This window comes from Buteo buteo, chromosome 20 (assembly GCF_964188355.1).
Source record: "Buteo buteo chromosome 20, bButBut1.hap1.1, whole genome shotgun sequence".
Classification (NCBI taxonomy): domain Eukaryota; kingdom Metazoa; phylum Chordata; class Aves; order Accipitriformes; family Accipitridae; genus Buteo; species Buteo buteo.
In genome coordinates, this window is record NC_134190.1 from 8,327,829 (window position 1) to 8,355,328 (window position 27,500).

The 27,500-nt window shown below is 36.8% G+C and overlaps 1 protein-coding gene across 2 annotated transcripts in view; it reads right to left on the reverse strand.

The window, feature by feature from the left end:
* DTNBP1 (dystrobrevin binding protein 1) overlaps positions 1-27,500 on the reverse strand; it is a 69,851-nt gene that overhangs the window by 3,071 nt on the left and 39,280 nt on the right. For both annotated transcript variants that reach the window (XM_075052296.1, XM_075052295.1), the window contains 2 exons: positions 3,411-3,566; positions 1,309-1,452 (listed from right to left, as the gene is read on the reverse strand). In XM_075052296.1, the coding sequence (XP_074908397.1) occupies positions 1,309-1,452; positions 3,411-3,566 (300 nt within the window). The remainder of the gene's footprint in view (positions 1-1,308; positions 1,453-3,410; positions 3,567-27,500) is intronic.

A 27,500-nucleotide genomic window follows, 5' to 3' on the forward strand; every position in this document is an offset into this window, starting at 1 on the left:
AGTTTTACATCTATTCAGGAAAAAACAACCGCACCTAGTAGTTTCTACACTTCCTTAGATAATCCAGTTACCTTGTTTGTTGTTAAAACACGAAGTTTCTTGGTCCAACATCTGCCAAAGACCCAGCAAGGGGAAAACAGTCCTAGACTCTGTAACTACTTGCATGCTCAAACAATGATCAACTTTACTAATGCATGAATTCGATGCCTATCCAAAACCAGCCATCTGAATTTAGTTTTTGCAATAAAACACGAAAACCTTTAGTATTCAAGTGTGCCTTGACTACTTAGCGTAAGCTTTTCATGTTCACAGCAGGTAATAATCACTTTTACATAGGGAGGAAGAAAATTGCCCCAGGATATTATTAACATTTTTCTTTACATATCCCAAAATATAGGATAGGATTTAAAGTACACTGTTTCTTCACTGCAGGTACTTTTATAAAAATATTCCAACCTGTATTTTCAAAAGAAATCTAAGTACATTTAAAGGAGTTTCATCATCTCCCTCAAGAAAACTTACTTTGGCTCCTTTGCAAAAAAGCATTTTAGTACTAAAATTAGTTTTTAATTAAGAAAGCACACTTCCCTGGTGGATAAAGTATCCACTATTACTAATTCCCTGCTTTAAGCAGATCCCTCATCATGCTGCAACTTGCCAAAATGTAAATCTGGTTTTGTTCATCAGAACACACAAACAAAATTTTGGATTAATTTAATCTAATTTAACTAACATTACTAGCAGTAAGAAGGCTACATGAAAGACCTGCAGTATCAAAATCACTCTTTAGAAGCTTCCAGAACATCATCATGTTTCATATATATGGACTACTATGTTGAACCACATCTCTGAATATCTCTCACTGAAGACCTTACACTATATACAACTGGTCTAAATTTACTTTGAAATGCCAAAATTCTGGAGAAATTCTAAGAAAGCAGTCTTAAAATAAAAACCTATCGCAAACTTTCTGTTGATGTTTGTTAAAATGTCCTCTATTAACTTTATACAGAGAAAAATGCACCTTAAAAGCAGTATGTAACATATTACCTATCCATATAGTGATAAGCACAACATGAAGCTGTAGTAACTAGATGAAAAAAAGACAGTCCAGAAATATCAAGTAGTTTTGCAGCAAGCTCTCTTGTACTGCAACTAAACGTTAATGTTTTGAAAACCACTAATGAAAAATACTCAATATATGTAAAGTGTAATGTTTTATGAGAAAACATCATCCATTACAAATTAGAGCAATTCCAGGGATTTATCACTTTGTCTCTAAGCACGCTGTCATTACTAGTATCATACCCAGCATGGGAGAAAGCATATTATTGTCTTCGCCTCCTGAGTTTAAAAAGACATCAAGTGCTTCTTGGTCAGACATGTCCATTAGGTCCATCTGTTCCAGCATGTCCACGTTCACCTCCATGGAAGACATACTTCCAATTGGTTCTGTAGTAAAAATAGTGCAATGAGCAGTGACAATCAGCTACATGATGTTATTACCTATAAAGCCTACAATAGCTGCTATAAGTGTATGCATTAGTAATAATTAAACTAGATATGGAAGGAGCACACCCACAGGAGCTGCTCAGCAGCAGTCTCAGCCCAAATCCAAGAGTACTCTGTGCAGTCTTTGTTGTGAAACTGATGTCCGTTACTGTTTTGTAAACCAAAACATTTTTAGCAACAGTATTTATAGCAACAGCATTGTCAGAAATATGCTAAGATGGGCCTTAGGGGCAAAGATTGAAACTTTTAATTTTGTAACACTGCTTTCCAATTCTCTCAACTAGAAGTCTTTTTAGAGAAAAACAAACACATTTAAACACACAATCACTAAATGTCAATATGCAAAGGGACATGAAAATTCAGAAATAATGATTAAGGTTAATAGAGAGCAGCCATTCTTCCTCATTCAATCAATCAGTCTAATAAATGACAGCAGCATGTAAAACCTAGGCTGATGCCCAATATCTTCTCTCAGCATCGGGATTTAACATTAATTACTCAAGAAAATTACTTATGACTGTCAATATGTCAATGACAATTTGCAAGGGAATTAAATACTTGGATGAATACTTGGATGAGCATCTTCTTCCTTGAACAGTAAAACATACAAACACAGAACAAGTAAGGTCAGGGGTACTCAGATTTAAGTCCAGTTGCTGCATGTATAACATCAAATATTACAATGAACAATTTAATGGTTTATCTAAATTTAACAATTATACTATTAAAAGCCTTCATATGTGAACTGAGATGAAATCCTACCATTTGATTGGGGTTTTTTCCAAATATACTACAGCTCTGTAGTTTTACATGTATGCAGGATCAAATCTTTCATTAAGTTTCTTTCATATATATGGGTTGTGCATTATACTGCAATGCTGAAGTTCAGAAAGTGAGGTACTCTAACCCTCTAACAGAGCCGTACATCCAGGACTAGCCAGTGACAATGCCCACTTTTAGTCTAAGTGGACTATATATATATATATATATACACACACACACACACATACATATACAGAAAGCAGGAGACTCAAACTCAATTCCTTCCTAGACCAGGGGAACTTAGACTTATATATCCTACTTCACAGAAGCCTGTCCTAGCAACCAATCTAGAGCATCTTGCAGATGAATGTTTATAGCACTCATGCAGAGAAATGGCAATCTTGGATTGTATTCCCTGCTCCAACATTACGAAGGAGAGCAGAACTGGTCTTGGAGCTGGGACAGAATCTCTACATTTTTTCCTGCCACATGAGCAATGTAATCTCCCGCTTGCTTGCTTTCCAGTCTTACAATCCCTGCATTTTGGCCCAACAGATGGATACCTCCCACCCAGAAGTGTCTGCAGTCTATGGCATTCTTGTGCTTTAACTAGTCAAGAGATGCCAGACTTGAGTCATCTTGTAACAAGGAGAGAGCTTAATCTGATCTCCTATGTCCTAATCACATACTCTGTATGTTACAGAGACAGTGGAAATAGCTACCACCTGGGAACTGTTTTGAAATACAACACTGAGCTTTCATCTGCTCTTTTTAAATTTTTCTGAGGCACCTCCTGCCAGGTGAGAATCCCAGGCTTTGAAACTCCAGTGGACAGAAGCGGCCACCTCCATCCATATCTGTACAGATATGGATGCACTCTTCAGCTGCAGAGAAAAGTGCTGTTTCAGATGTACTTCAGTGCTTTGCATTTCCTCATACAATGAGCAGAGAGTCTGATTGATTTTCTAAGGTGTCTAGTTCCCCTGGAACCTAAAGTTCGGGATAATTTAGAGGAAGAATTTAGACACTGCAATGCTTCCTCTGTAAGCATTAAAACCGCTGCTGACACTGACCCCTCAACAATGTTCTCCAAGTTGTGAGTTTGTGGATTACACAGAAGGTATTTTAAAACTTGCCTCGCCTCTCTGCTATCTGCAAGTATCCTGTAGAAAGGTATTGCTCCATGTCCTGCTGGAAGGCTTCTTCAAAGAACTTCTGACGTTCCTTTAGCTTCATCTGCTGGGTGTGCTCCATATCCAAAACCTTCTGTGCATGTTCAGCATCTAGCTCAGCTGAGCATAAAACAAACAAACAAATAAAATATTGCATGTATATCCCCTGACTCTCAGAATTTAAAAGCTAGTGAACCAGTACAATATTGACAGACTGTTACGACAGACTGTTAACAGAGGCTGTTATAAAAGAAGGCTTCTTTGCTTTGCAACTATATTTTAAAAATGAGAGAATACTATATTAGGCAGCATAACCTTCACATTAAAGTGATGTCATAACTATTTATCTTGAGGCAAGATGCAGATTTCTTGAACTGTATAAATGGCAACACCTCAAAGCACTTTCCATCAATAACCAGCATTTCAGAATTCGGCCAAAAAAAGCTATCAGATAACGATGCTTCTGCTATCGTATGTACTAATACACACAAAAGTAATACTTTTAATTTGAATGCTGCAGCACATTTCCACCACAATACAAGTGGATAGATAGATATGTATGTATGTTTATATGTAAATACATATAAATACACATACATACATACGTGTGTGCATGCACATGCGTGTGAGATTCCGGTTTTGTCAGCCTCCAGACAGACTGGAAAAATCCTTTGAAGAATATCCTACATGTAGTGCAGGTATGTATGCACAGAAGCTGTGAAGGCAGCCTGAGTCAACAGGAGGTAGGTAAACAGTACTGTTTTCAATGACAACACCACACAGTCATTAATATCAGTATACAGGGTCTTTTCTATATACAGCAGCAAAGAATGTGCTAGAAGATGGTGATGATACTGACACCAAAAAAGCAGAGCCAACTGCCAAGAGTTATTGATACAAGACCAAGCAGAAAGGACCAGCTTGTATAGCTTGCACAGACATACAGTGACAACCAAAATTTGCTTATAGGTATCTGTGCTGGGTCTCTAGCAGTTCCTCTTTCCTCCTACAGTGAAAGAAGTATTAGACTGAATATCATTAGAAGAACTCCTTCCCTCCCGTTCTGCTCCACACGAGTCACTGACTGGCCAGAGGATGTACAAAGAAACGAATCGTGCTGTTTAGTGAAGAATAACATCTTCTAGAATAAAAAGATGTGGTAGCTATTGAAGTACTAACTCTAGCCAGACCACAATTAGAATATGCTTTAGAACAAAATGCTTTTTAGGAGGAATATATAAACTGAAGCCCTTTCTCTCATAGTTCTGTTCATTTTTCTAAACCAGTCTCATGAGCTCTCTGCTTACAATAGAAAAAAGAATTTGCTAGCTGAGCTGCTGATGGAAAGGATGGGGGTGGCGAGAAGAGCTGCTGGTCTGGGCTGTTCTACCCATTAAGGGAAGCTCCAACAAATACTGCTTGGTAAAAAATGTCCAAGCTTTCACACACCAGACAGACACAGCTAGAATATTGCATCCATACGGATAAATGCTGAAAGAGCATAAGGTTTTCTAGGACAAGCACCATGTCAGTCTTCCAGGGAAAATGTTATGTTAATGATATTTTACAGTAAGGAAATTCATTAAAAGCATTTACGATTATCCAAATGTTTTATTAATCCAGGCAAAAACATCAGAGAGCAGTAATTCACTCTGCTGCCTGCATCAAGGTCAGAGATCACATATACAAGCAACTGAGCTGTGATAGTTGCAAAAGGAGCCACAAAACTGGACTGACACACCAAATATTGATTAAGACATCAGTAAATAAGCTGAAATCTTTTTCTTAAAGCAGATTCAGAAGTAAAACATCAGTGTATAATAAGGAAAGCATTTTCCTCTAAGTCAACACATCTTAATTACCAATTACACTGTGGTGTACAATGACGCTATGTTCCTTGGAGCAACTCCTTTACTACAGTCCTGAATGATGAGCAGTTATTAATAACATTGTATATGATGCAGAAATGCTATTCAATTGTAATAATAAAAGCCGGCGGCTCTCAATGACAACAGAAATTTCCTGTCTTTCTCATAATATGTTCTGACAGTTTTGCACTCTATATTGGTACTTCAGGATATTTTTAACCCCAGAACAGAGGCAGTATCCAAAGAACATATGAGACTGATACAACTTTTTTCTTAGTACTGCACCCTCTGGTTTTTTTCATTTTGCCTGTTAACTGTTGAAATCATCACTGGCCAAAGCTAAACGGTAACAGCTGCCTGCTGTGCTGACATATTCCAAAGAAACTCAAAATACTGTAGCTGAAGAGTTGTCATAGGCTTGTTCTCCAAAGTCAGTTACAGAGAATTAACATCAAGAACCTTGCTGCATGATTTCATGCTCTGCCAGGTATAATAAAAGTTGCTTGGCTAAGCAAAACCAAACTGCTACATATGGGGTTTCTGTTTATTGTCAGAAGTGCTAAGGATGGCTAGATGAAGCTAACAGTCAAACCTGAAAAAAACAAAACAAAAAAATGGGTATATTGTTTCTTTTACAAAGCTATTCTGAATTATGTTTTCCATAATCCAAGTGTAGTTTCACATGTTTATAAAACACTGAATAGAGCCAGCACCAAAGCAGTTGTAAGAAAAAGTGTCATCCATATACCCTCATATGCAGTTCATGTCCACATACAAATTCTTACAGACATCACTGAGACCTGACACACTTAAAATACTATTGCATTTTTTCTTTCACCATAACATTGTACCTTTGAGTTAGTAACTGCACCTATTTCTTAATCACACTGCTACGCACAGAAAGAAAACCAGATTACAGAGAAAATGCTAGTTCACAATTGGATGCAGGCTTACAGGATTTGCCATGATAACCCAAATACAAGGCAACTTCAATTCTACACCAGCTATGACTTTTAAGAGAATAGAACTAAAAGGAGGCAAAACATTTCTTAAAAACTGGAAACTCAAGTGCTGATGTACAGCCCCATGGCCAACCCACAGCTCACCTCCCTCGCAGGCACGGGACAGCTTACAGCCTGCCTCCTCCTCAGCCCAGGCAAAGAGGCAGCACTCGTCCACAAAACTTCCACTGACTACAGAACCTCATTTTCTCCAGCACTGCTGAACAACGCGCTCTCCCTGGCCTTGCACTCCTCCTCACGAGCTGCCTACGTTTTGACCTGTTACAAGCTGCTCCTCGCAGCCGCTGTGCAATACCCAGCTCTGCAGGTGTTGAAGCGTGGAAGTCAGTTCTACCCTGGAACCGGTCACCCCAGTCTGAAGTGACCTCTGGGTACCTGCACGCCCCTACTGAGATGCTCCACTGCCCTCGCCTCCTCTAGTCGGGTGAGGATTTATCAGGAGGTTTCAGGGGACAACTCCTCCAAACACCTCAGCAGGAAAAAAGCTATAGCCATCATCTGCTTCTGCCCCTATGGATCCTGCCTATATCAGCTAATGGGACCTGGAAAGCTGTATCAGCTAATTCCAGTCATTAAAAGGACTGCCCTGTGCTCTTAAAGGTCAAGGGAGCGGGGGGGAATTCAGTGCCCAGAGTGTAGTCCTTAATGCATTCATTTTCCCTATAGGCGTTCCCCTCCTTAGCCTTTTTTTCTAGGGAAAAAAAAATAAATCACCGTATAGCTATGCAAATAGGCCAAAGACTTAGAAATCAAGACAAGACTAGGAATACAATATTATTATTTGGTACAACTTCCATGTTTTCACACCTTCATTTACATTTCTGGTATCTGTCTGCAGCCAGAAGCTGTGCTAACCAGACACTGTATTCCTATTACAAGATTAATTTATTAAAGCCAGGACTGCAAGATAGACTATTTCTTATTGACTTTATAAAATATTTTTATTTACACATGAACTCTATTTCTGGGAAAACCTCCACCCCGTATCTTTAGCATTTGAACTAGATACTAGAAGAATCCAAACTCCAAAGGAAGAAATTACAATAACTTACAACCATATACCTCAAGTATAAAGGACACCATTTTCTGATATCATGCATATGCCTGACTGACACTTCCTACAAATTAAAATTCTGACATAGTAGCTAAAATTTCTATTCAACCAATAAGCTAAGTGACCATTTCATACTTTAATCTAAAACATTTTCTAGTTATGCACAACAGATTTCCTGAATAACGTATGGCTACAAATAAAACAAATTAGAAGAATGACTACAAAAAAAAAAAAATAATCAGCAACTGAAAACCCTGGTTGTTTAGATTGCTAACACATCCCCTAGACCTAACGTGAAAGTGAAAGATGTCAAGTTGTCCAAATGGATGGCTTTTTGGTACTTTCATACTGTTACACAATCGGTTTACTTCAATTTATTATGTTGCTTTATAGTTCTCCTGTGAACTAGAATCCATAAATGTATCTGTTGTAAAGAGGGAAAGACACAGAGCAACACAAAAACTGGAGCTTAGACTAAATGCCCTTTTTTTCCCCCTGTACAGTTCATCCGGTTCTTGTAGACTCATTCAACCAGACCATAAGATGTATGCAAGTATTCTTCTCAGGGATTTTTGCTTTCAGTAAAGATATTAGTCTCAAGCTGCCATTCACTGAACTCACTCCAGGTTTTTGATGTTCCTCCTGTACCGGGGGGCCCGAAACTGGACACAGCAGGTAGACAAGCCTAGTAGGGGAGGACAACCCCGTCCCTTGATCCCCCGGTTGTGCTCTCACTCCTACAGCCCAGGAGGTGCCCCCCCCGCCGCTGCCAGGCGTGCTGCTGGCTCCTGCCCAGCTGGCTGCCCCCCCACACCCGTCGGTCAGTCCCCAGCCCGTCTCCCTGCAGGGGCCCCCCCAGTTTGGTGTCATCAGCAAACTCGGTGAGAGTGCCCCCCATCACCTCCTCTAGGGAAAAACCAGTCTGCTGCTTGTTACCAGCCTCCAGGTAGAGTATGACCCATGAACTGCTACCCTCTAAGCCAACCAGTTATTCACCCGTCTTGTTGCCCATCCATCCGGGCTGTAACATCGTAATTTGGCTACAAGAATATTGTGTGAGACTGTCAAAACCTATTAATAACTGGCTATTCACTAAACAACTGAAAGTCTTCAAAAATCAGAACGATAAAAACATAAAACCAGACAACGGAAGACAGACAGCCAAGTAACTTTTCAAGTGCATTATGACTTAATAACTTATACTTGCAACTGCCTCATTATATACCCTTTTAAGTAAAAATATCAAAGCAAGACAAGACGCCAGGGAGCGCTTCAAAGAATGCAGTTTTTCTCAAAAATGTTTAAATTATTCTTGACAGAATTTAGAATACACTTTGATAATATGAGGGATGAAGTTCAGAGCACTCTTGCACTACACTTTGCTGAGAAGTGGGGAGAGATTGTTAGCAAAACTCGAAAAAAATTTATAAGATATGGGAATTAGGTACACGCAGTCTTTCGTTCAAATAGGAATAAAAAGAAATCAGGTGAAAACTACAAGATTTAATTGATTTTAAACTCTGATTGAACAGTCTCTTTACAAAGTAAAAGAAAAACACTTTTCCAAAAGTATATTCAGATAATTACAATTAAAAAAATTGAAGTCCTGATTCACTAGAACATGAAGTCAGGATTTCACTGGACTTCAGTGACAGAAAGATCATCTCTGTTGGAAAAAATATGCGTTGTTCCAAATGAGCTTTATTGTCTGACAACTCTCCAAAGCCTGCATTTTCATGAAGAGATATTTTACTAAAATTAAGATTATCGGAATTACTTTTTATCAAAATATTTCTTCATTTAAAAAATCAGTCACTAAAAATGACTGTATGTATTCCTTAATAATTTCTAACTAGTGTTTTTATAGATTGCATCAGAATATGAAAACTCTAATTAGTCCAGAAATAATCTAGTCGAGAGGAAAAGCAAAGCCAGTGCAGAGGAATAAGTTGCCCAATAAGCATTTTCAACAAGTTGGCTTACCTTGGAAATTCCCTCTAAACAAATAAATTGCTTACTTGAGATCCTTGAAAAATACAGGATAAGTCTAAATAAATATCAGAATAAACCACTGAAAATAACTGCCTGTGTATGCCAAGATTCCAGTTACTAAAGCAGCACCTGGAGGAAGAAGCAGCTTCCGACCAACGCGACAGGAAACACAGCTTGGGAAAAAGTTTCCACGTAACTCCAAACTTTATCTGGCTACCAGGAAACCATCATAATTAAGAGATACTAAAAATATGCTCCACCAAACAGCAAACGCATGACTCGGGTTCTAAAAATGTAAATACATCTAGGATAAAAAAAAATATTTAAAAAATCACAAATTTTATAGCCATATGTCTCACTGTGTGAACAGAATATTAGAGCTTGACAGAATTAGGATCTTTTAGGTCAGTTAAACAAAGGGTTATTGCATTTACATTTATTTTACTTTCACAGTGTTCTTCAGCTCCCTCCTACTTCTAAAGCCTTGCAAAGTAGGACGAGACCTTTCTAAGGCAGACCAGTGGCTTGCTACTGCAGATGAGAATACACCCGAGCTACGGACAGACTGCACCCAGTTTGGGTTTGAGTTTTTAAACAGTTAATACGGCTCACATTGTAATTAATTTAGGGGTTCAGACAAGCCTGGAGCATCCAAAATTATATATAAAAGCTTAAAGCCTGCCTTGTCCAACTGTACTTTTTTGCAACAGAACAAAGAGAACATCCTACATAGCAGCTATATGGCACAGTATATTCTTTAGATTATTTTCACCTTTCTCTACTCTCTGCAAGCTTAAAAATACACCAGGCTGAGGACTCATCTGCAAGGTGGTCCACAGCAGCGTAATAGACTCTCTTTTTAGAGCTACATCTGCTGTGGTTCAGAAACAGTAAGAATGCTTTTGGCCATTTTGTTTCTCATAAAAAAATACTGAAACCTGAGTGTATCTGCCTACTTCTTGAATTTTTTAAATTAAGAGCAGACAAATTTTCATGCCTGCAAATGTGGTAATCATGAACAATTTTAGAATTGTTTTAATTCGTTTTAACTATAGCCAAAATCATCACGGATATACTGTTCTACAGCACATCAGGGTTTTCTTCCACATTTGCTTCAGTATTTTCCGACCTTCAGATGTGCAAATGCATCTCTTGCAAACTATGGTAATGTTACCAGCAAAAGCTTTAGGGGGGAATTCTCTCCTCCAAGCCCATATCTGACTACTTCTGGGTTAACAAATCTACAATCCACCATTTTCCAGTTTCCCAGTTCAATTTCATTTAAGGTCCCAAGAACACTAAGTGACAAAAACCCCTGTCTTTCTAGAAGACAGGATTTAGCAACGTGATCAGTGGGATGCGAGTACCACAAACCCTCCTCAACTTGCACCAGGACAGGCTCTGTTAGGAAGGGGGTCTTCAAACTCCCCCATTCCTCCTTTAGTTGGATTTCTATCCAACTGACAGAGAAGAAAAGGTGACAAGGGAAGGATAACATTAAGCTGAGCCTCCCTAGCGCAGAAAACAAGTCAAAAATAAACAAAATGGCAAGCATCTGAGCTCACATGCTTGTTTCCTGCCTTCCTATGAATCCGCCATTTATGCTATTGTAAGAACAATAACCCTGTTAGTAAGCTGCAAAGTATGTATTTTCAGTGTAAATAAACCTTATAAAGTCACACATATCTTCAGTACATACAGGTTTATTTGTGAAGACAACCTGGCTTTAAAATCTAGCCACACACTATAGAAAAACCCCACTATTACAGAAATCGTACTTGAAAACAGTTCAAATGACTCAGCACTAGTCTACTGCCATGAAAAGTTGTTTTTAATGCATACACTCTCCAATTACTGTTTTTTCTGTCCCACATCAAAAATACTCATTTTCAAATGGAAAAACTAATCAATAGCAAATCTAAAACCAAAGTATTTTAAATAGAAATGATGGCATTGCAGTATTCTAGTCAGGTTTGCAAAAGTCCATAAAACTGTCTCAAATAAGATTAATAACATCCCATCATCCGAGTACAAATTGATCTATTGAACAATTTAATTACTATTTTCCATTCCAAAAAGATAACCACCTTTGCTTTGGAACTGGGAGGCTCTCAAAGACAGGCAAATGGCTTCTGCTACTACCAGAATAGTGCTCATCTTAACCTTTGCACAACTCTGAGGTATTTGCCTTCTAGATCAAATTATGTGCATGCATAGATACATAAATAAATTATGAGATACTGTTTTGCAGTCACAACACATTGTGCACACGTTGAAAATACGACTTCTACAACATGGCAAATCAGTTCGCAGGTATCAGCTTTTACTTGTCCTTAAGAATAACACCGAGCATCGAACTTATGCTTTGGTGAAACTATTCTTCACCCAAACTATAACCATCTTCAGATACACAGGCTAGCAGAACAATCCCATTCAGTGCTTAACTAAATCTTGCTTCAAAAAACTGAAGGTGAGCAAATTATTGTCTTCTTTCCTACTAAAACAAAACGAGTGGTTTACTCCATATATTGCTTTCAGAATAACCAGTTTTCGGATCTGAACATGCAATTTATAGCTCCCTCTCCAGAGGGAGAGGTAGAGCCTGCCAAAGTGTCCTACAGGCTTCAGAGCCAAAAGGAATGAGCTGCGGATTCATAGTCTCAGTATGGTTCAGTCTAATCTGACTGACTTTACATGTACAGTGACATATTTTAGACTTGAATAGGGTTTGGGGTTTTTTTGAAGACATACTTTAATACAAGTCTTAGGTTAACATAAGCAATGATTGCTCAATCGGAAACAGAAAAGAAAAAAACCCTACCTTTCACAAAAAAAAATCATGCAACCAGTTGAAAGAATTTGATTTTTTCACATCTCTTCCACATGGTAAGGCATTCAGTATGCATTATGTAAACCACATTTGATAGCAGATGTGCTTTACAAATGTGTGGCAAACAACACTGTACAATGATGAAACTTCAATGTCTATCAGAACTCTTAAAACATTTTCATTCAATAGTGAAGGAGACCATTTTGCAAATTTAAATTAAACTTGAAGTATTTCATGCTGGAAACCATTCCAAATCATCAGTTCTCTCTCATCTGAATCAGTCATCAAACTAAAGTTCTGAAAGCACAAAGCCTGTGAGCGTTACTGCAATCAACTGCAAGATCTATTTCTTGGTTATGACCAATGGTTTTCTGTTAGTGTTAAGAACATTAGGGCCTGATTACTAAAACTTAAACAGGGCTTTTAACAGAGCCTAAATTTCACACTTTAAAAAGGCAACAAATATATCCCTTATTTCAACAAAAACAGATTCTGTGTCCAAAGATACTTATACTAAAACATGCATGTCTACCTGTTTGGAGTGGGCTCTATCAATATGAAAGGATCAGGGATTAACTACAAAAGGAATAAACAGGAGAAAGCATTGGGGTTTTTTGCAATTTCTTTATATTATAAGCTAAGTAACAGGGGAAAAATTCTACAAATTAAACCTAAATGTTCAAGTAGTCAGAACTGCAGGACCGCCAGAAAAATCACTCTCTTCCTCACGTAGAAGCCTAGTTTGTTTACAATGTCAAAATTTCATATGCAGTAATATTTTAAAAAGACCATAAGCCAATCATTATATCAGTAGCACACACAGAATACTTGAAGTATTTTTTTTCCTTGACAACTTAGTCTATTTCCTCTTTCATTTCTGTCAAAACAACTTCTCCAATACAAGCAAAAACCTGCTATTCATTCATCCTATTACTGCTGGTTTTATTTCTTCTTAACTTCTAAGAATGAAAAGGACCCATCAGATTACAAATCCAGTCCAGTTCAACACTGTTCAGTTAACGTCCCAAAATGAATCACACTACAGACTATCTTTAGAAATCCCAGTGGTGACTAAACACTTTTGTTTGATATGATTAGCAAAATGAGATCTGAAGTACCCTTCACTCTAACAAACCAGCATCCAGGAACATCCGAACAGTTTCCATGAAGTAATATGAGAGGGGACTAATTTGCTAACAGACAGCTATTGGGATGCATTACCAGCTCAGGATTTTTAAAATACAAGCAGTCCTGCATATTCATTACACACAGAGTATCAGTTATGACAGACTGGCTTATTTTAAAAATCCCTATTTATTCTCAAATGCAAAACAAAGATGCCACATTCTTTTTAAAAATTGAACATGTAGCAGTGCTATTTACTAGTAAAGCTAATTTGCAACATTAGCAATGGCATGTCTTTTCCAGACTTTTTATAATACTGTAAGACAGATCTCTTCAAAGTACATTCTAATACTTTCTTACAAAAGTGTTATTCATTTAATGGGTTGCTTTTAAATTCAGCCAAACGGACAGTAATGATTATACAGGCACAATAAAAGGAAGACAACCAAAACAAAAATCGTACTACATTTCAAACAGAACAATGCGGCTGAACATAGAACAACATTTTAAGAATACATGACTATATTTTCACAGTTAAAATTCCTCATTTTCTATTATGGAAAGGCATTATATAACAAGAAACAGGGCTTCTTATAAGTGTAGAAATAAACATCAGTGTGTTTTTTTCCACTGAACATTTTAATTTTTAAAAACAAAATGGCTTATGTGAAAGAGAAGAACGGTTTAGTTAGGACATAGATTGTGATCCAGAGGTAAGGCAATTTTCAGTATGTCAGTTCTAAAGAAAGGAGATCGAGTTTTACATTTTTAATTAAACATTTTAAGCTTTCTTCCATGCGTCTAGTTTTCTTATACTCAAAACCATTCCACTTGCATATTTATTTTATTTTTTATGGAATAATAAATGGTCTATAGCTCAGAAATAACAGATCTTAACAAAAAAAGCAGCCCAGACAAACCTTCCAACTTGCAAAACACTAGCTGTCTTTAAAGGACTCAATTGTAAGAACAAAATTCTTTTGATGATCTTGAAAAACATTTAAGATAAATCTATTTGCAGGGAAAAAAAAAGTCTTGAAAGGTGATCTGGTCCCACTGGCTTGCTGACTTATCTGTGTGTCATCTTCTAGCACAATTCTTCTAAATTGTTCAAACTTGCAACTTCAAATATTGAAGGTGGAATAAAGGTCATCTTTACACATAGTGTCCAAGCACTTCCATAATTTTACTACTAATTCAGAACAGTTTCTGCAACTTTGACATGTCTGGGTTTTTTGAAAGCATTTAAGGACAAACCTTGAAGAGCAACCCATATGACACAGGCAGCCGTGAAGAAAACCAAACTCCTTCTTCCCTTACAGGCTGTAAACTATGACAGAATAGTGTGGGGCTAGGTTTACTTTTTGTTGTTGTTGTTCAACCCCAAGGAATGTCTCATGCTTTAAATTTTCCAGCATTTCAGTATTCCATATGGTACCAAATATTTGCTATGAATAGGAAGGGAAGCTACCAGGTCACAACACATCAGTAGTTTTCAAATTTTGACTCTGACACTCAAGTTTTTTACCATGCTTATTTTTTAAAGACAACTGGACTAAACTAGTGCATCAGTGTTGGCAAAGTCAAGGTAGACCATCACTCATCCAAACAATAAACCTGATTTTATGGTACCAGATCAAATTGGCACTGCCACACCAAGGAAGCACTGGTGGCTGGGTACAAAAATAATTCTTCTAGACCAAAGAATTCTGAAGAAGAAACCCTTCTGTTGGTTTTGTTTTCTTTTTTTTTTTTTTTAAGAGGATCAGCCATCATCTGTCCTTCTGCCGCTGGCATAGAATTGACATCAGGTATAAAACCAACAGCCACCACATTGTCAGCTCCAGCTAAAGCCATAATGGCAACCGTGTTCACTCAAAAATATTTTTTCAGTTCAGCCATTAATTCATCAATGGCAGCATCAGGCATGAAATAACAGTGTAATTTTAACCTGTGCTCATATTGGTTTAGCTTGCAGTAACCGATAAATTGATTTCTAAAGTTTGCTGTTCAAATCAAACTGATTTAAATGACTGCAACATTAATTTTTCAAGTACTGTATTAGGCTGCTTTAAAGATACTGTGCAAAAACTAGCAGGTCTTTTCTCATGTGTGCAAGATCTAAGATCTTAATACCTTTAGATTAATAGATTAATTTAATTGAGATTAACAGATTAATTTATTGGGATAAAAATACAGCTAGACAAGTTTCACTGGTTAACATAACTAACCAGGTCATCTGTATCCTCATAAAAAGAGTGTAAGTAACAGCTAAGACTTTCTTCTTATTTGATGTTCACAGTTTTACACCTGCTTCTTATTAGGATAAATCATTATCACTAAAGCGGTATAAAACTTACTAGGTCTATCCGTTGCTTAGCCCAACACCTCAATGCAAATACAACAAAGAGAGAGACACCCATGCAGCAAACTAGGGAGAGGATGGAGCAGATGTGTGATGTTACTAATGCATCAGTGGAGCACTAAACAAGAGAGAAATATGAAAGGAAAGGAGATACAAAGCAAGAGAAATGAAGATGGGGCAGGGGCGGAGGGGAAGGACAACTGACAACTCAGATTGCCGAACAGGGCTAATAAATAAGGTATGAGCCTTTATTCTGGATTTCTCCAGTCTGGTAGAGATTACACAAGTTGTGAGGAGAAAAACAATACTAAGCAGGACAAAAAGCCACTGCAATAAAATCAGCCGTTACCAAAGAAATACACACTACTGAAGCTACCCTGCCAGACAAAAAACACCAAGAGACTGTAGGAACAATTACAAGTGAATGAGAAAGCACATCCTGCGTGACCATCAATGACTAAACCCTATGCCTATAGTAAAAATGAACTGACAGATGACACCTAGGATACAGTATCTTATTCAAGCAAACAAAGAAAACCCACCTAAAGGATGCACAGACATCAAAGTGACAGTGAGGAGTGAATAAAACCCAGAAATTCAGGAAGCTGATAAAAGCACTTACAAGGGGGAAGGGAAAAAGGAAGGGGGCTGACTGAAGAGGGAAGTCAATGTAATTAGGACTCTGAAACCTGTGAAATACACTTCCTGTAAGATCATTCCTTTCAACATACACAGCTATACGAAATGTCTCTGTTGCCCTCTCTCTCCCCCCACCTTCTTTTTTTCCAGCGCATGGATGCCATGCAAGTCTTCAGCATCTCCTGCCACATCTTGGAACAGCAAACACTTATTTATGCCTGTGCTGCAATACCATATAAAATGAGGAATTAATTCCCCTGACACCTATATCAATCAGCTTCTGCCATTTGTATTCACCTTAAAAACATTCATATTTAGGCCAACTAAAAATACAGAATACTTAATTTATAATCTTTTCCTTATCTCCTGAATATGTATAAGGCCCTACTAATTTCATTTTTAATTTTATTCTTTAGACTATTTTAGCTGTAATTAGTCATGAGTACTTTAAACCTCACAAAACACATGCACATTTCCTGTGTAGTGTAAACATGCAGTTGATTTCTGAAAAAGTTAAATTTCTTAACTATTATTCTATTTCTCTAAACAGCACCTCTCTGCACGAGGTGTCATTTTCTATAGCAATGAAAATGACATGCTATATCTTTACAAGAGGTACAGCCACCCGTACCTGTAATAATTCGAAGAGCCCTTACAGAACTGCCCTGATTCTGAAAAAGAAAGTAGAACTGCTGATTTTTAAAGCATTAAGATATGCTGTAAGCAGAGGTGTACTGATCATACTCAGTGGCCAATTCTTCCTCACTTTTGTATCTAAGCTTGCATAATGTGCCTCTAAAGCTGAACATCCACTAATTTCAGAGGAGGATATCATTAGAACACAATATGGCCTTTATTAAATATGAATTATTTGTTGACAACACATTCTGCATGACAGTGGGAAAACATTGCCTTCAGGCCACCATTATATCTGCCCTGTTTCCTTCTCTTTCTTTCCGTCATCATACATCTGCTTTGTCAGACCCAACAGCATCCAATTTCCATGGGCAGAGATTTGTTGCCTCCTTTTTGGAGCAATCAACAGTATTTTTATTTGATACTAATGCAGAAATACAATTATGAAGTTTAAGATTTAAGCTTTTAACAGAGATTGAGACAGAATGTATCTCATCTCTTAGCTGCTGCTGTAGACTCCAACAGATGACACTACATTCGATTTCACTTGCTTCATACAGGGAAAATTTTGTTCATAGTCAAAGACCAAAATTTATTTTTTAAATAACAGATTAAATTTGATGGAAGTGGGTTACAAACAATATTATGGGATCTAAACATTTGATGCTTAGACTTTGCGATGCCTTTTAAAACAAAAATGAGACAGGCAAGATGGGATAGTGAGGAGCGGTTACAGAACAAACTCCTCGCAAGACTAACACTGAAATGATCTGATCTGTCCCCGGGCTTAGCTAATAACAGACCTTTGGAACGTGAAGAACATCATGACCACAAGGTCTTACAAGACAAACACACCAGGGACAGCATCTGGTACATGCATCACCCCCAGTATCAGTTCCTGAATATATTAGAAATTATGAACGAGGCTTGAGATGGGGGTGAAAATCAACCAAGAAATACTGTAGGGGCATTCCTGTTCTGTTGGTACAAGTATTTTCTCTCCAGGATTGAATGAATGCTATACCAAGAAGGTGTTCAGCAAGCGTTGAACTTCAACCTATTGTGATTCTCTTACAAACTATCAAATCTGTTTATAATAGTGACTATCCAAGGCTAATGAGAACTGAAGCATGCATAAAGAACCAAAGCACCGTCATCATTATCATTTCATGCTCTACAGAACTGTAGATGTTTGGTAAAAAGCCTCCTCTTTTGAAACACGCTTGCTGATATTATTCCTTTTAAACTATTTTTCATGCATGCCTTACTTATTAAACAAGTTCCCTTGACATATATGTGTTTATATATACAGTAAATACAGTATCAACATCAAACAGTAGCTGCATCACACAGAGACGAATCTAACCATAAAGTGCTGAAATTTTAGTCCAGAAGGAAGAAGGTACTAAGACTTGATAATACATCAAAACTATATTTTCAAAATAAAATTGGTAAATTTGGTGCATTATTCAAGAAAGCAGTAAGTTCTTCACAACCAACCATAAAATATATACAAGATTATAGATTTTCATGAAGCATTAATTAGTTCCTCTTTTTCACTCAAAAATCCAAACTATCAGGTTCCCTGTAAAATGCTAGTTTGTCTATATATATTCAGAACAAGGGATTTTTTACAACATTAATCTGGTTTAAATAAAATATATGTGTATATATATGTCATTAGTTTATTTTTATGAATTAATTTTATATATTAAAATCTCTACATAGATGCAAAACCCCTAAGTCAGTTTTAATAGATAGATGTATAAGTGCACACTTAAGTACAAATGCATTGTACTCAATGTATTATAAATAATTTCACATATGAACACCGTAAGTATTAGAGGGCTAGAATGAATTGCATTTTGCTGAAGAAGTTTGCAAGGTAGCAGTTTCCACTTGCCATTCAAAATAGGTCAGAAATTATACACTTGCAGACTGCTATTCTAATCCATTTTTTAAAGTGAAAACTGTAATCATATCAGCAGCTATTAAAGGCTGATGACCTGCTTCTTCTAACACTAGTTTAATGCTTTCTAAATAGTAAATTGAATGATGATACTTAGCCTAGGGGGAAAAAAATATCAGAAAAAAAGGCTGAGAAAGATTGCATTTTATAAACATGCACGTATAGCAATATATTTAGAAATTAATACCACCCCTTCCCTGCCTCCCAAAATAGAAGCTACTCAACTACTCAGTCATTACCAATGATATCTTTGTTTCAATGCTAGGAGAGTAACTGTCAGAGCCCAGAAACTGAGCTACCTTCTCATTCAAGGCGAGATCTGGAGGTCAGAGCCGAGGCTTATCGCATAAGGCAGCACACAGACATGCCATTTGCACTTTCACTGCCCCTGCTACATTCATTGTGAAGATGAATGCAAAACTCAGATTTTTCAGATCACTCCAAGACTTTTGTAAAGAGATTAAATAGGAAGTCCTGCAGTAAATCACTTCTCAGGTGTCACGCAGACTGGATTGCACCTAGCCAAGAGGTAACAGTACAAAAGAACAATAACTATAAAAGAGCTATGTTTAGAAGCAGTCATGAAAAATACTCCTCTAGGTATGTGCGCTTTTTGACTTGCAGAATTTAACAATGCCGCTATGAACTTGGAGTCTCCTGAAGTGTAAGACTCCTAAGAGAAACAAAATACTTGTCCAATATAGTCTTAAAAAAGTCACAGTGCAAAGAATTCTTAAAATAGAAGCTTGCAAAGCGCATTATAGTGTCAGAGCAAATCTGTCTCCATCCCACTAGAGATGCTAGCTCGGTGATCCGCATATAACTCCACCTATCTTTTAAGGCAAAAACTGTCCTAGTACCACTGCTTGTGGGCTTTAATGCAAAGTTCTGGCAATTGTCCAAGACTCTGGAAGGGAGGGCACAAAACTTTTTAAATTTTCTTTTTAGGTCATGACACAAGAGATCACACTGATGTCCACTAACGCTCCATTTACAAATGGAGAGGGAAGTCAGCAACTTGTACTTAAAGAAAAAAGGAAGGCACTTTAAAAACAATGCTACATTGTACAAAAACTTCATGTTTACACAAGTTATCTAACACTTTCCAGAGAGCTTAGTAAAACGTAAAACTGAGAAAATATCATGTACTGCGTGGAACTGAAAACCAAGGGGAAACCAGCATATATTTATCCATGGCAAATAGGCATTCCTAGCAAACAGAGATGTTTTAAAATGGAAGTTTTAAGGGAAATGAAAAAAAAAAACACCAAACATTTTTATTAAATATTATCCTGTCCCGTATGCTTAGAATATGAAAGGGCATGCTCATCACAGAAATGAGCAGACTAAGTTGGAGGTCAGTGCATTTTAAAGTTAGTAAGTGATATCTGGAGCGTTTGTCATCTATGAAGGAATCCAAATTGGGTTTGGGACTTGAGATGTGGTTCAGTCTTCTGGCAACGGTAAAGACAAAAAGCTTTCCCACATTTTTCTCAGACTTGTCCTTTTGAACAAAGTTAATGGTTATATACAATCTTGTGGCTTTATATAGAACTGTTTACAGTAGCCTTTGCCAGCACTCAGATGCCATATTGCCTTCTGTATCAAAATAGCAACTAAGAATGATGGGTAAGGACATCACTGGAACAAGGATCCAATTAACGGAATATGGCAAAATTTACATTTATATAACAAAGTTTCAGGTTAGTCATCAATGACTAAATTTATACCACAGAGCTATTAATTCTCACCCTCTGTAGATAGAAAAGCAGCAGTTTCCAAAAAACTTACAAAACCAACAGCTTATGAAAGAAACTTTTCTGCCCAACAGATTTCAGTAGAAGTTGTTCAATTACTCATATGTTCCTCCTCCCCAGTAATTTGCCAGAAAACAACTGAAGCTAGACAAAATAAAAGATTGAACAGTATCACAACATAGGCAGACAGTATTTTCAGTGCTTATAGGATTTAAGAAAGCCTCTTTGCTGAATTAATACTAGAACAGTTTAAAACAATTAACAAAGAGCTGGAGGCATACTAATTATTACAAAATAAAACCCCCAAACCACCCCATCCCAACAGACACTGGCTGTTCAGGAATTTGTCTCTTTTTCTTGATGCTAATTCCTTCAACATGTTTACATGTAGAATCTCCTTGCACCCCCTCCATCAGACAAGCCAAGCTCTCCTAGCATCTTGTGAAATGAGCTCTCTTCTCATAACTCAATTGTTTCTCTAACACCTCTTCTCATTTGCAGCTGTCGACTGGAAATCTCATGATTGATCCATCCCCGGATGTTATTTACTCTGTTCACACTTGAATTAATCTCAACAGTTCATTTCTCAAGTGCAACTTCATGACAGAGATTGTTTTCCTCCTAAATAATTTTCACTCAATAACCTGTCACTTGCAAAACTTTTTGGCTTGCTAATAACTACCAGAGGACAAAATCTATAAAATTATTATTACTTGTTGCATGTTTTACTGCTGTTAGAGTCACCTGTTCTCAACACTTAACCTTCATACTTGTGCTGCTGCCTGAACAAAATACAGAATGTCCAAGTCAAAACTGAATTAGATCTAGTAAGTATTTTTCAAAGGCTAATATTACAGAGTCATATATATAATGTGTATCTTAAGCATAAGAATCATACTTAAAGAATGCTTTGCTTACAGAAGCATACTGGACTATTTCTTCCATTCAAAAAGCAGCAGTATACATGTTAAAATTACCATAGTACTCTCAATGTCAATTCAGAAAGCATCTTTTTTAAACTATCTTAAAATGAAAATGTCGTCTTATTAGGATTATCTCCTCAGTTGAAATCTTGACTTTCAAGGACTGCAAAGAGGACTATACAGTAAGAATAGTGGCTTTGCTGAAATTCATTCATGACGTTTTTAATAATGCATTAAAAACACGTTTAGACATTGTCTTGCATTTTACAACTTTCTTTCTAAAATAATTGGATTTCTTTTGTCTCCAAAATCCTCAAAGTTTCTAAATTTCTATGAGATAAATGACTTAAAATACATTCTTTCCTTAGTCTGCGTTAGATAAAACCTTTTCTGTTTTCTCTTTTGTTGCAGTTAGTCCGCAATTCTTCCATATACCAAATTCATTTTCACTTCATGAATTTTAAGACAATTAGACTGAATAATCGCTAATATGCAGGAGAAATCTTCAGTGGTACAAAAGCACCCTGAACTCTATGTAGGGACAGAGCAAGAGAGGGAGAGAGAAGTACCTCTGCCAGACCTCTTCCCATCCTGTAACTAGCAGAAGTCTTCACACCAGTTACAATTCCCCAAACAAGCTGAAAATCAAGGACTTAGCTCTCTATTCTGCCAGCCTTCCAACAGCTTTGCATCCAAAACATGTTTGGGTGTGATGAGAACCAGATACTACATGAGCAGTAGCACAACCCTCTAAATATGTACCACCAAGCAAAAAGGGAAAATACATATGTCACCTAAATCTCCAACGTGGATTGACTTCCTCCAGTCACGTTCGTTTGTGGAGACAGCAGCTGAAGCTGCAGGCCCTTCCTGAGGACCCTGCTCTCCAGCAAGTGCCAGAAACTACCCCGCACATGAGATTAATTGCACAGACAACTAACTAGTACTGTTTAAAACAAGGTAAAAAGCCCACCCTTCCAATTCCATTCTAGGGTTAAAAAGACTTTAAAAAAATTAAGTATATTACACTTATGATTAAGGTTTAGGACAGTTGGGTCTGCAAAACTGCAATTCCCACATCACTGGTGAGCCACAAAACCTGAGCTTATCAAGTACTGCCAGTTCCATTTCCTACCCACGTGAACGCACAAGATATGCTGAAAACCACCCGATGTATTTTCAGTTGTCTCCTCCATGAAGTGTGGGTTTTTCACTTTACTGTTCAATAACCAGACGAGAGATAATAAATCTATGAGGATTTAAGTTTATGATCCAAATTAAAACCCTCCTGAGCCAATGGAAACATCGGTGTGTGAGGTCTGGAGTGACTACATAATCATCTAATTAAGTCAGAAACCTATTCCTAGGAATGGCACCATTTCTGTTCGATTTAAAAGGAGACATAGACAACTACATTTTGATCAAGTCTCATTTATACAATGTCAAAATAGCATTAGCTGGCTTCTACACAAAAGGAAAAAAGGGCTGAGTGACATCTCCACAAGATTTTCATTTCACCTTAATCCATAGAGTAACCTGAGTGATTAAAAAGGAAACAATGCATTCAGTTAGTCAAAACTGCCTCTTAACGTCTTTTGGCCTTAACTCACATACTCTATTAGAAATATGCAATTTAGAAATATTACATACATACAGAAATGTTTTACTGATTTTTAAAATAGCTCACATTTTAAGTATTTCATTATTTTTATTATTCAACGCCATTTTCCAAAAGAATATTATTTCACCTGTTCAGTAAAAACAAATAAATCACAAAAAGGATGCCACACTAGCTACAATATTGAAGAATTACGTTTGTACAGTTTCAGCTCTAATGACTTGATACAATTTAACACGGCATACATAACACTCGTAAATAAAATAGTCAGAATCATTTACCAGAATATCCACATTTTTGTTCTATTTACTGAGCAAGAGTAGAGAAACATTCAGAATTCTTATATGCCCACATGCATGCTTCGGCCATGCGCCCTCTCTATCTGTACCATTAAAACCTGAGCAGAACAAGCAGTTTAATAACACACCACTGTGAAAGGCAGGACTGAGATTTATGTAAGGACATGCTATAAAGAAAGAAGAAATTATTTCTACTGCAGCTTTTAAAACAATTCTACTATTTCTAAACACTGTAAGGACCAGAATAGTATCATATTTGTAGCACCACTATAGAAAGAAATAGTGCCATGTCAAGAAATGTAAAAAGCATATCATCTATTACTGTACATTTATTCAGCTACAAATCAAACTGATGAAATGTCTGCACTTACATTTCTAACATATCATAAAATAGAAGTAGGATGCCAGAAGAAAGAATACTGTCATTATGAAACTGTTCAAAAATTCATTCGCACCAAGGTGCAGTCACAGGCCACAAAAGCCTACAGCATTTGGTCTTTCAGCACCCCAGAAAGTATTACATCTGATCTTGTTAGAGAAAAGCAATCTTTTTAAAAGGAGGTAAATGAGTATTTCTTAATTTCTTATTAACCTCAGCCTGTGTAGATGGTGAGCCAACAGATTATCACAAAAATATAATAAACCATCTTTAGTTTTGCATTACTTATTTCTGTCACCAAGCTATAGAAGAAAATGTGATTTAAAAAAAACCATTAGAATGATCCTGGTTACCATAGAGGTGCTAACCTTTCCAATATTAAAGTTGATACTAAAGCTTCTACTTACTGCTACCTCTTGCCAGCAGCAGTTGGAGGACTGATATTGCTAAAGCTTACATTTCTGAAATATTCTCCAATTCTATATTCTAATCTTTATGGAAGTATAATTTCAAGGTTGGCTCCCGCCCTATGCACAAAATAGCTATTCTACTGTCCAGGATATAATTGCAAATAAGGAGAAAAAGAAAGATTCACAGCTGTGCCCCCAATTCACCACACTTCCATTTCAATTTCAGGAAACAACAAGAAAAAAAAAAAAGACAACTTCTGTCAATATGTAGAAAGTAGTTAAAGATTCAAAATGGATTATACCAGTAGTATATATATTGCTTGCAAAACTGACAATTCTGAGTCCAAACTGGTCACACCAAATTTAGCAGAACAGAGGGTAAATTTTGCCATCTTTAAGTGAACAGTCAACTGTTCTGTATAGATTTATGGAAAACAACTATTTTGATAAATGAAGTATTTCTAATTAGTACAAATGTAAAGAGTTCTCCCATATCAGATGAATTGTTTAACACAGAATATTCAACTTTACATTGTTATTTAACAATGAATATCAAATTTAGTGGTAAGAACTACAACTCATAGGTAGAGCCTTGATAAAGGCATGCTCCAACAGGTTATTAAAATAATATAGTAGTTCAATTTACTCTTATCTTTTGGTCCTGGACACCAACTGAAAAAAATCCACGTGAATGGTAACAGAAAAAAACCTCTTCCAGTGGTTATATAAAAGAACATAAAAAGAAACAGAGTAGAAATCCACATCTTATTTCTATTTAAATTAATGCACAGTTCTAAAAATAATTAGCTACAAATTAACAGCATAAAAATGTTATTAATTGCATTAAGAACATTGTTTCATATGACATAGGATGCTCGTATCGATTTAAATAACATTAATTGATAAACCAGTATATTTTTAAATGAAGCATTTATTATTTTATTTATCTGAAGGAAACTAAGAATTAGCATGACTGCATCTATACTAATGAATTCACTGCTCTATTTTTTTATATTCGGTTTTATCTTCAGATAATAATTGTCTGTCTCTCCTCATCCTCTAGTATCACCCCACCCTTAGACAAGTCTGCTTGAATTTTAGCTAACAAGGTATCTGTGTATTTGTATTCTTTTACTAATGCTGATTAATATTACCTTGACAATAATGCAAAGCGACAGACAAAAGCAAAGCAATAAACAAAAGCCCTGACAAAACAGACATTAAGTCACTATTTCTTCCAAATTTGCTAAATCAAGTTGATAATTAACCTCTCATTGATAGCACACCCTTTACAAATCAGGCAATGATGATAACTGAGGAAATTAATTAAGCTAACTTTAATTTCATTTTGCATTTTACATTAGCTTGGCAAATTAAGCTGACAAATAATAAAGATGATAATAAAGTTCCACCTACATGAATTCTTCTGAGTATTCTCAGTGGCTCCCGGAGATGACATGGCAGTAAGAAATAAGCAAGTAAAAATAAACACAGTACTGGTCAAGTGAAAGCTCCAGTTACCAAGCAGCCCCACTGATGTGCATCTTCATTGATGTAGAACAAAGACCGATGCTAGAAGGCTGCTTTTTCAAAGCAGTAATACCGCCACTGCCAGTTTTCAATGGGTCACTCGCACACAGAGGCATACACATGGATACTTCAACTCAGCGCCTTTCCAGAACCTGAACACAAGCTACCAGCAGCTGGGCTCTACCCGAAATGCACGCATGTATTTGGGAAGGTACCACACGCTGCTAAATAAAGGGGTGCGAGAAAGAGAGAAATCTTCCCGGCAGGTTGTAATCTGATGACATGCAGTTACAGCATGTGCTTATTTGGCAGAGAGCTGGAAGCGTTTGAAAATGATTTAGAAGCAAGGAAAAAGGTACGGGAGGGTTCCGAATTCTTTTTTTATTAGGCGACGTTCACAAGGCTCTCCCTTCAAAGTATTTTTCCTTAACATGGCTTAGCGCAGATACCCCACAAACCAGATTACATACTATTCTTACTTCACACATAAAATATTAAAAATCTTGGATGCGATTTTTAAATAAATTAGGAGCAGTCTTCTCTACTGAAAACTGATTTTTTTGTATTACATATCCAGACTACATTTTCATCAAAAATTGAAAAAATGGCTATGCAGTTAAAAAAAAAAATAAAAAAAATAACAGAAAGAGCATATGACCGAGAATCTGTGGTTATGGTGATGCTGCAGTTACACAACGGTGCATTTATGTTTCAAAAACTGTAAGGCATTGCGCAGAATTGGGAACACTGGCATGTGTTGCCTCTTCAGTTTAGGAGGGTGTGCAGTGCTGCCCAAAACCATGATAGCTGTAACAATTCCTTTCTTTTACTTAAAATGACCACATTTTGAAAAGCTTCTTCACGACAATTACCAAAATACAGAGTACAGACAAAAGGGAATTATGTAACAAATACTTCTCCAACCATAATCATTAGAGGAAAAATTACCAAGAATGCGTGGGCCTATGAAACTTGGTTTTATTTCACTGGTGAAGATAACACCAAAAATATATATAGGAAAGATTAAAACAATAATAATAATCGCGAGATAAGCCTGCCTGCAGTCTGGACTTCAGTAATTAAAGGATGAATTCAAGTTAGAGCTGCAGAGAAAACAGGCTTCTGTTTTTTCCACGTCAGTCATTTAAGCATTATAGACAATTAAAATATTACAACTTTAAATGTTTTCCCTTCTACATAAACTCAGTATGACAGGACTGATGTTCCCATGAAATTTTTTCCTATTCTCTACACAGTTAGCTATTCACCCTGGCAATAGCCACAGAAAATCTCTATTGTTGCACTGGCCTCCTCCACTCCTTACTAACCCAGAACTCTGCAAGGCTGACTCCAGCACAGGACCAACTTCTACTGCAGCCAACAGGAGCTGTACCTGCACATCCAAGAACCATCTTATTTTTAGCGGCAGTGATGCCAAAATTGTTGTGATACATCTGACCTCCAAAAGGGCTTTTGACTTAGTGCAACACTAGAATACAAAAAGACTAGGACTCAAGGAAAAAGAGAAAGCCACATAAATGCATCAATATTAAAATTTGTTGGGAGAATAAACTAGCTCTCTCAAAATACAAAGCAACGTAAGACAGGATGAAAGAGCATAAGGGTGCCACATTAAAA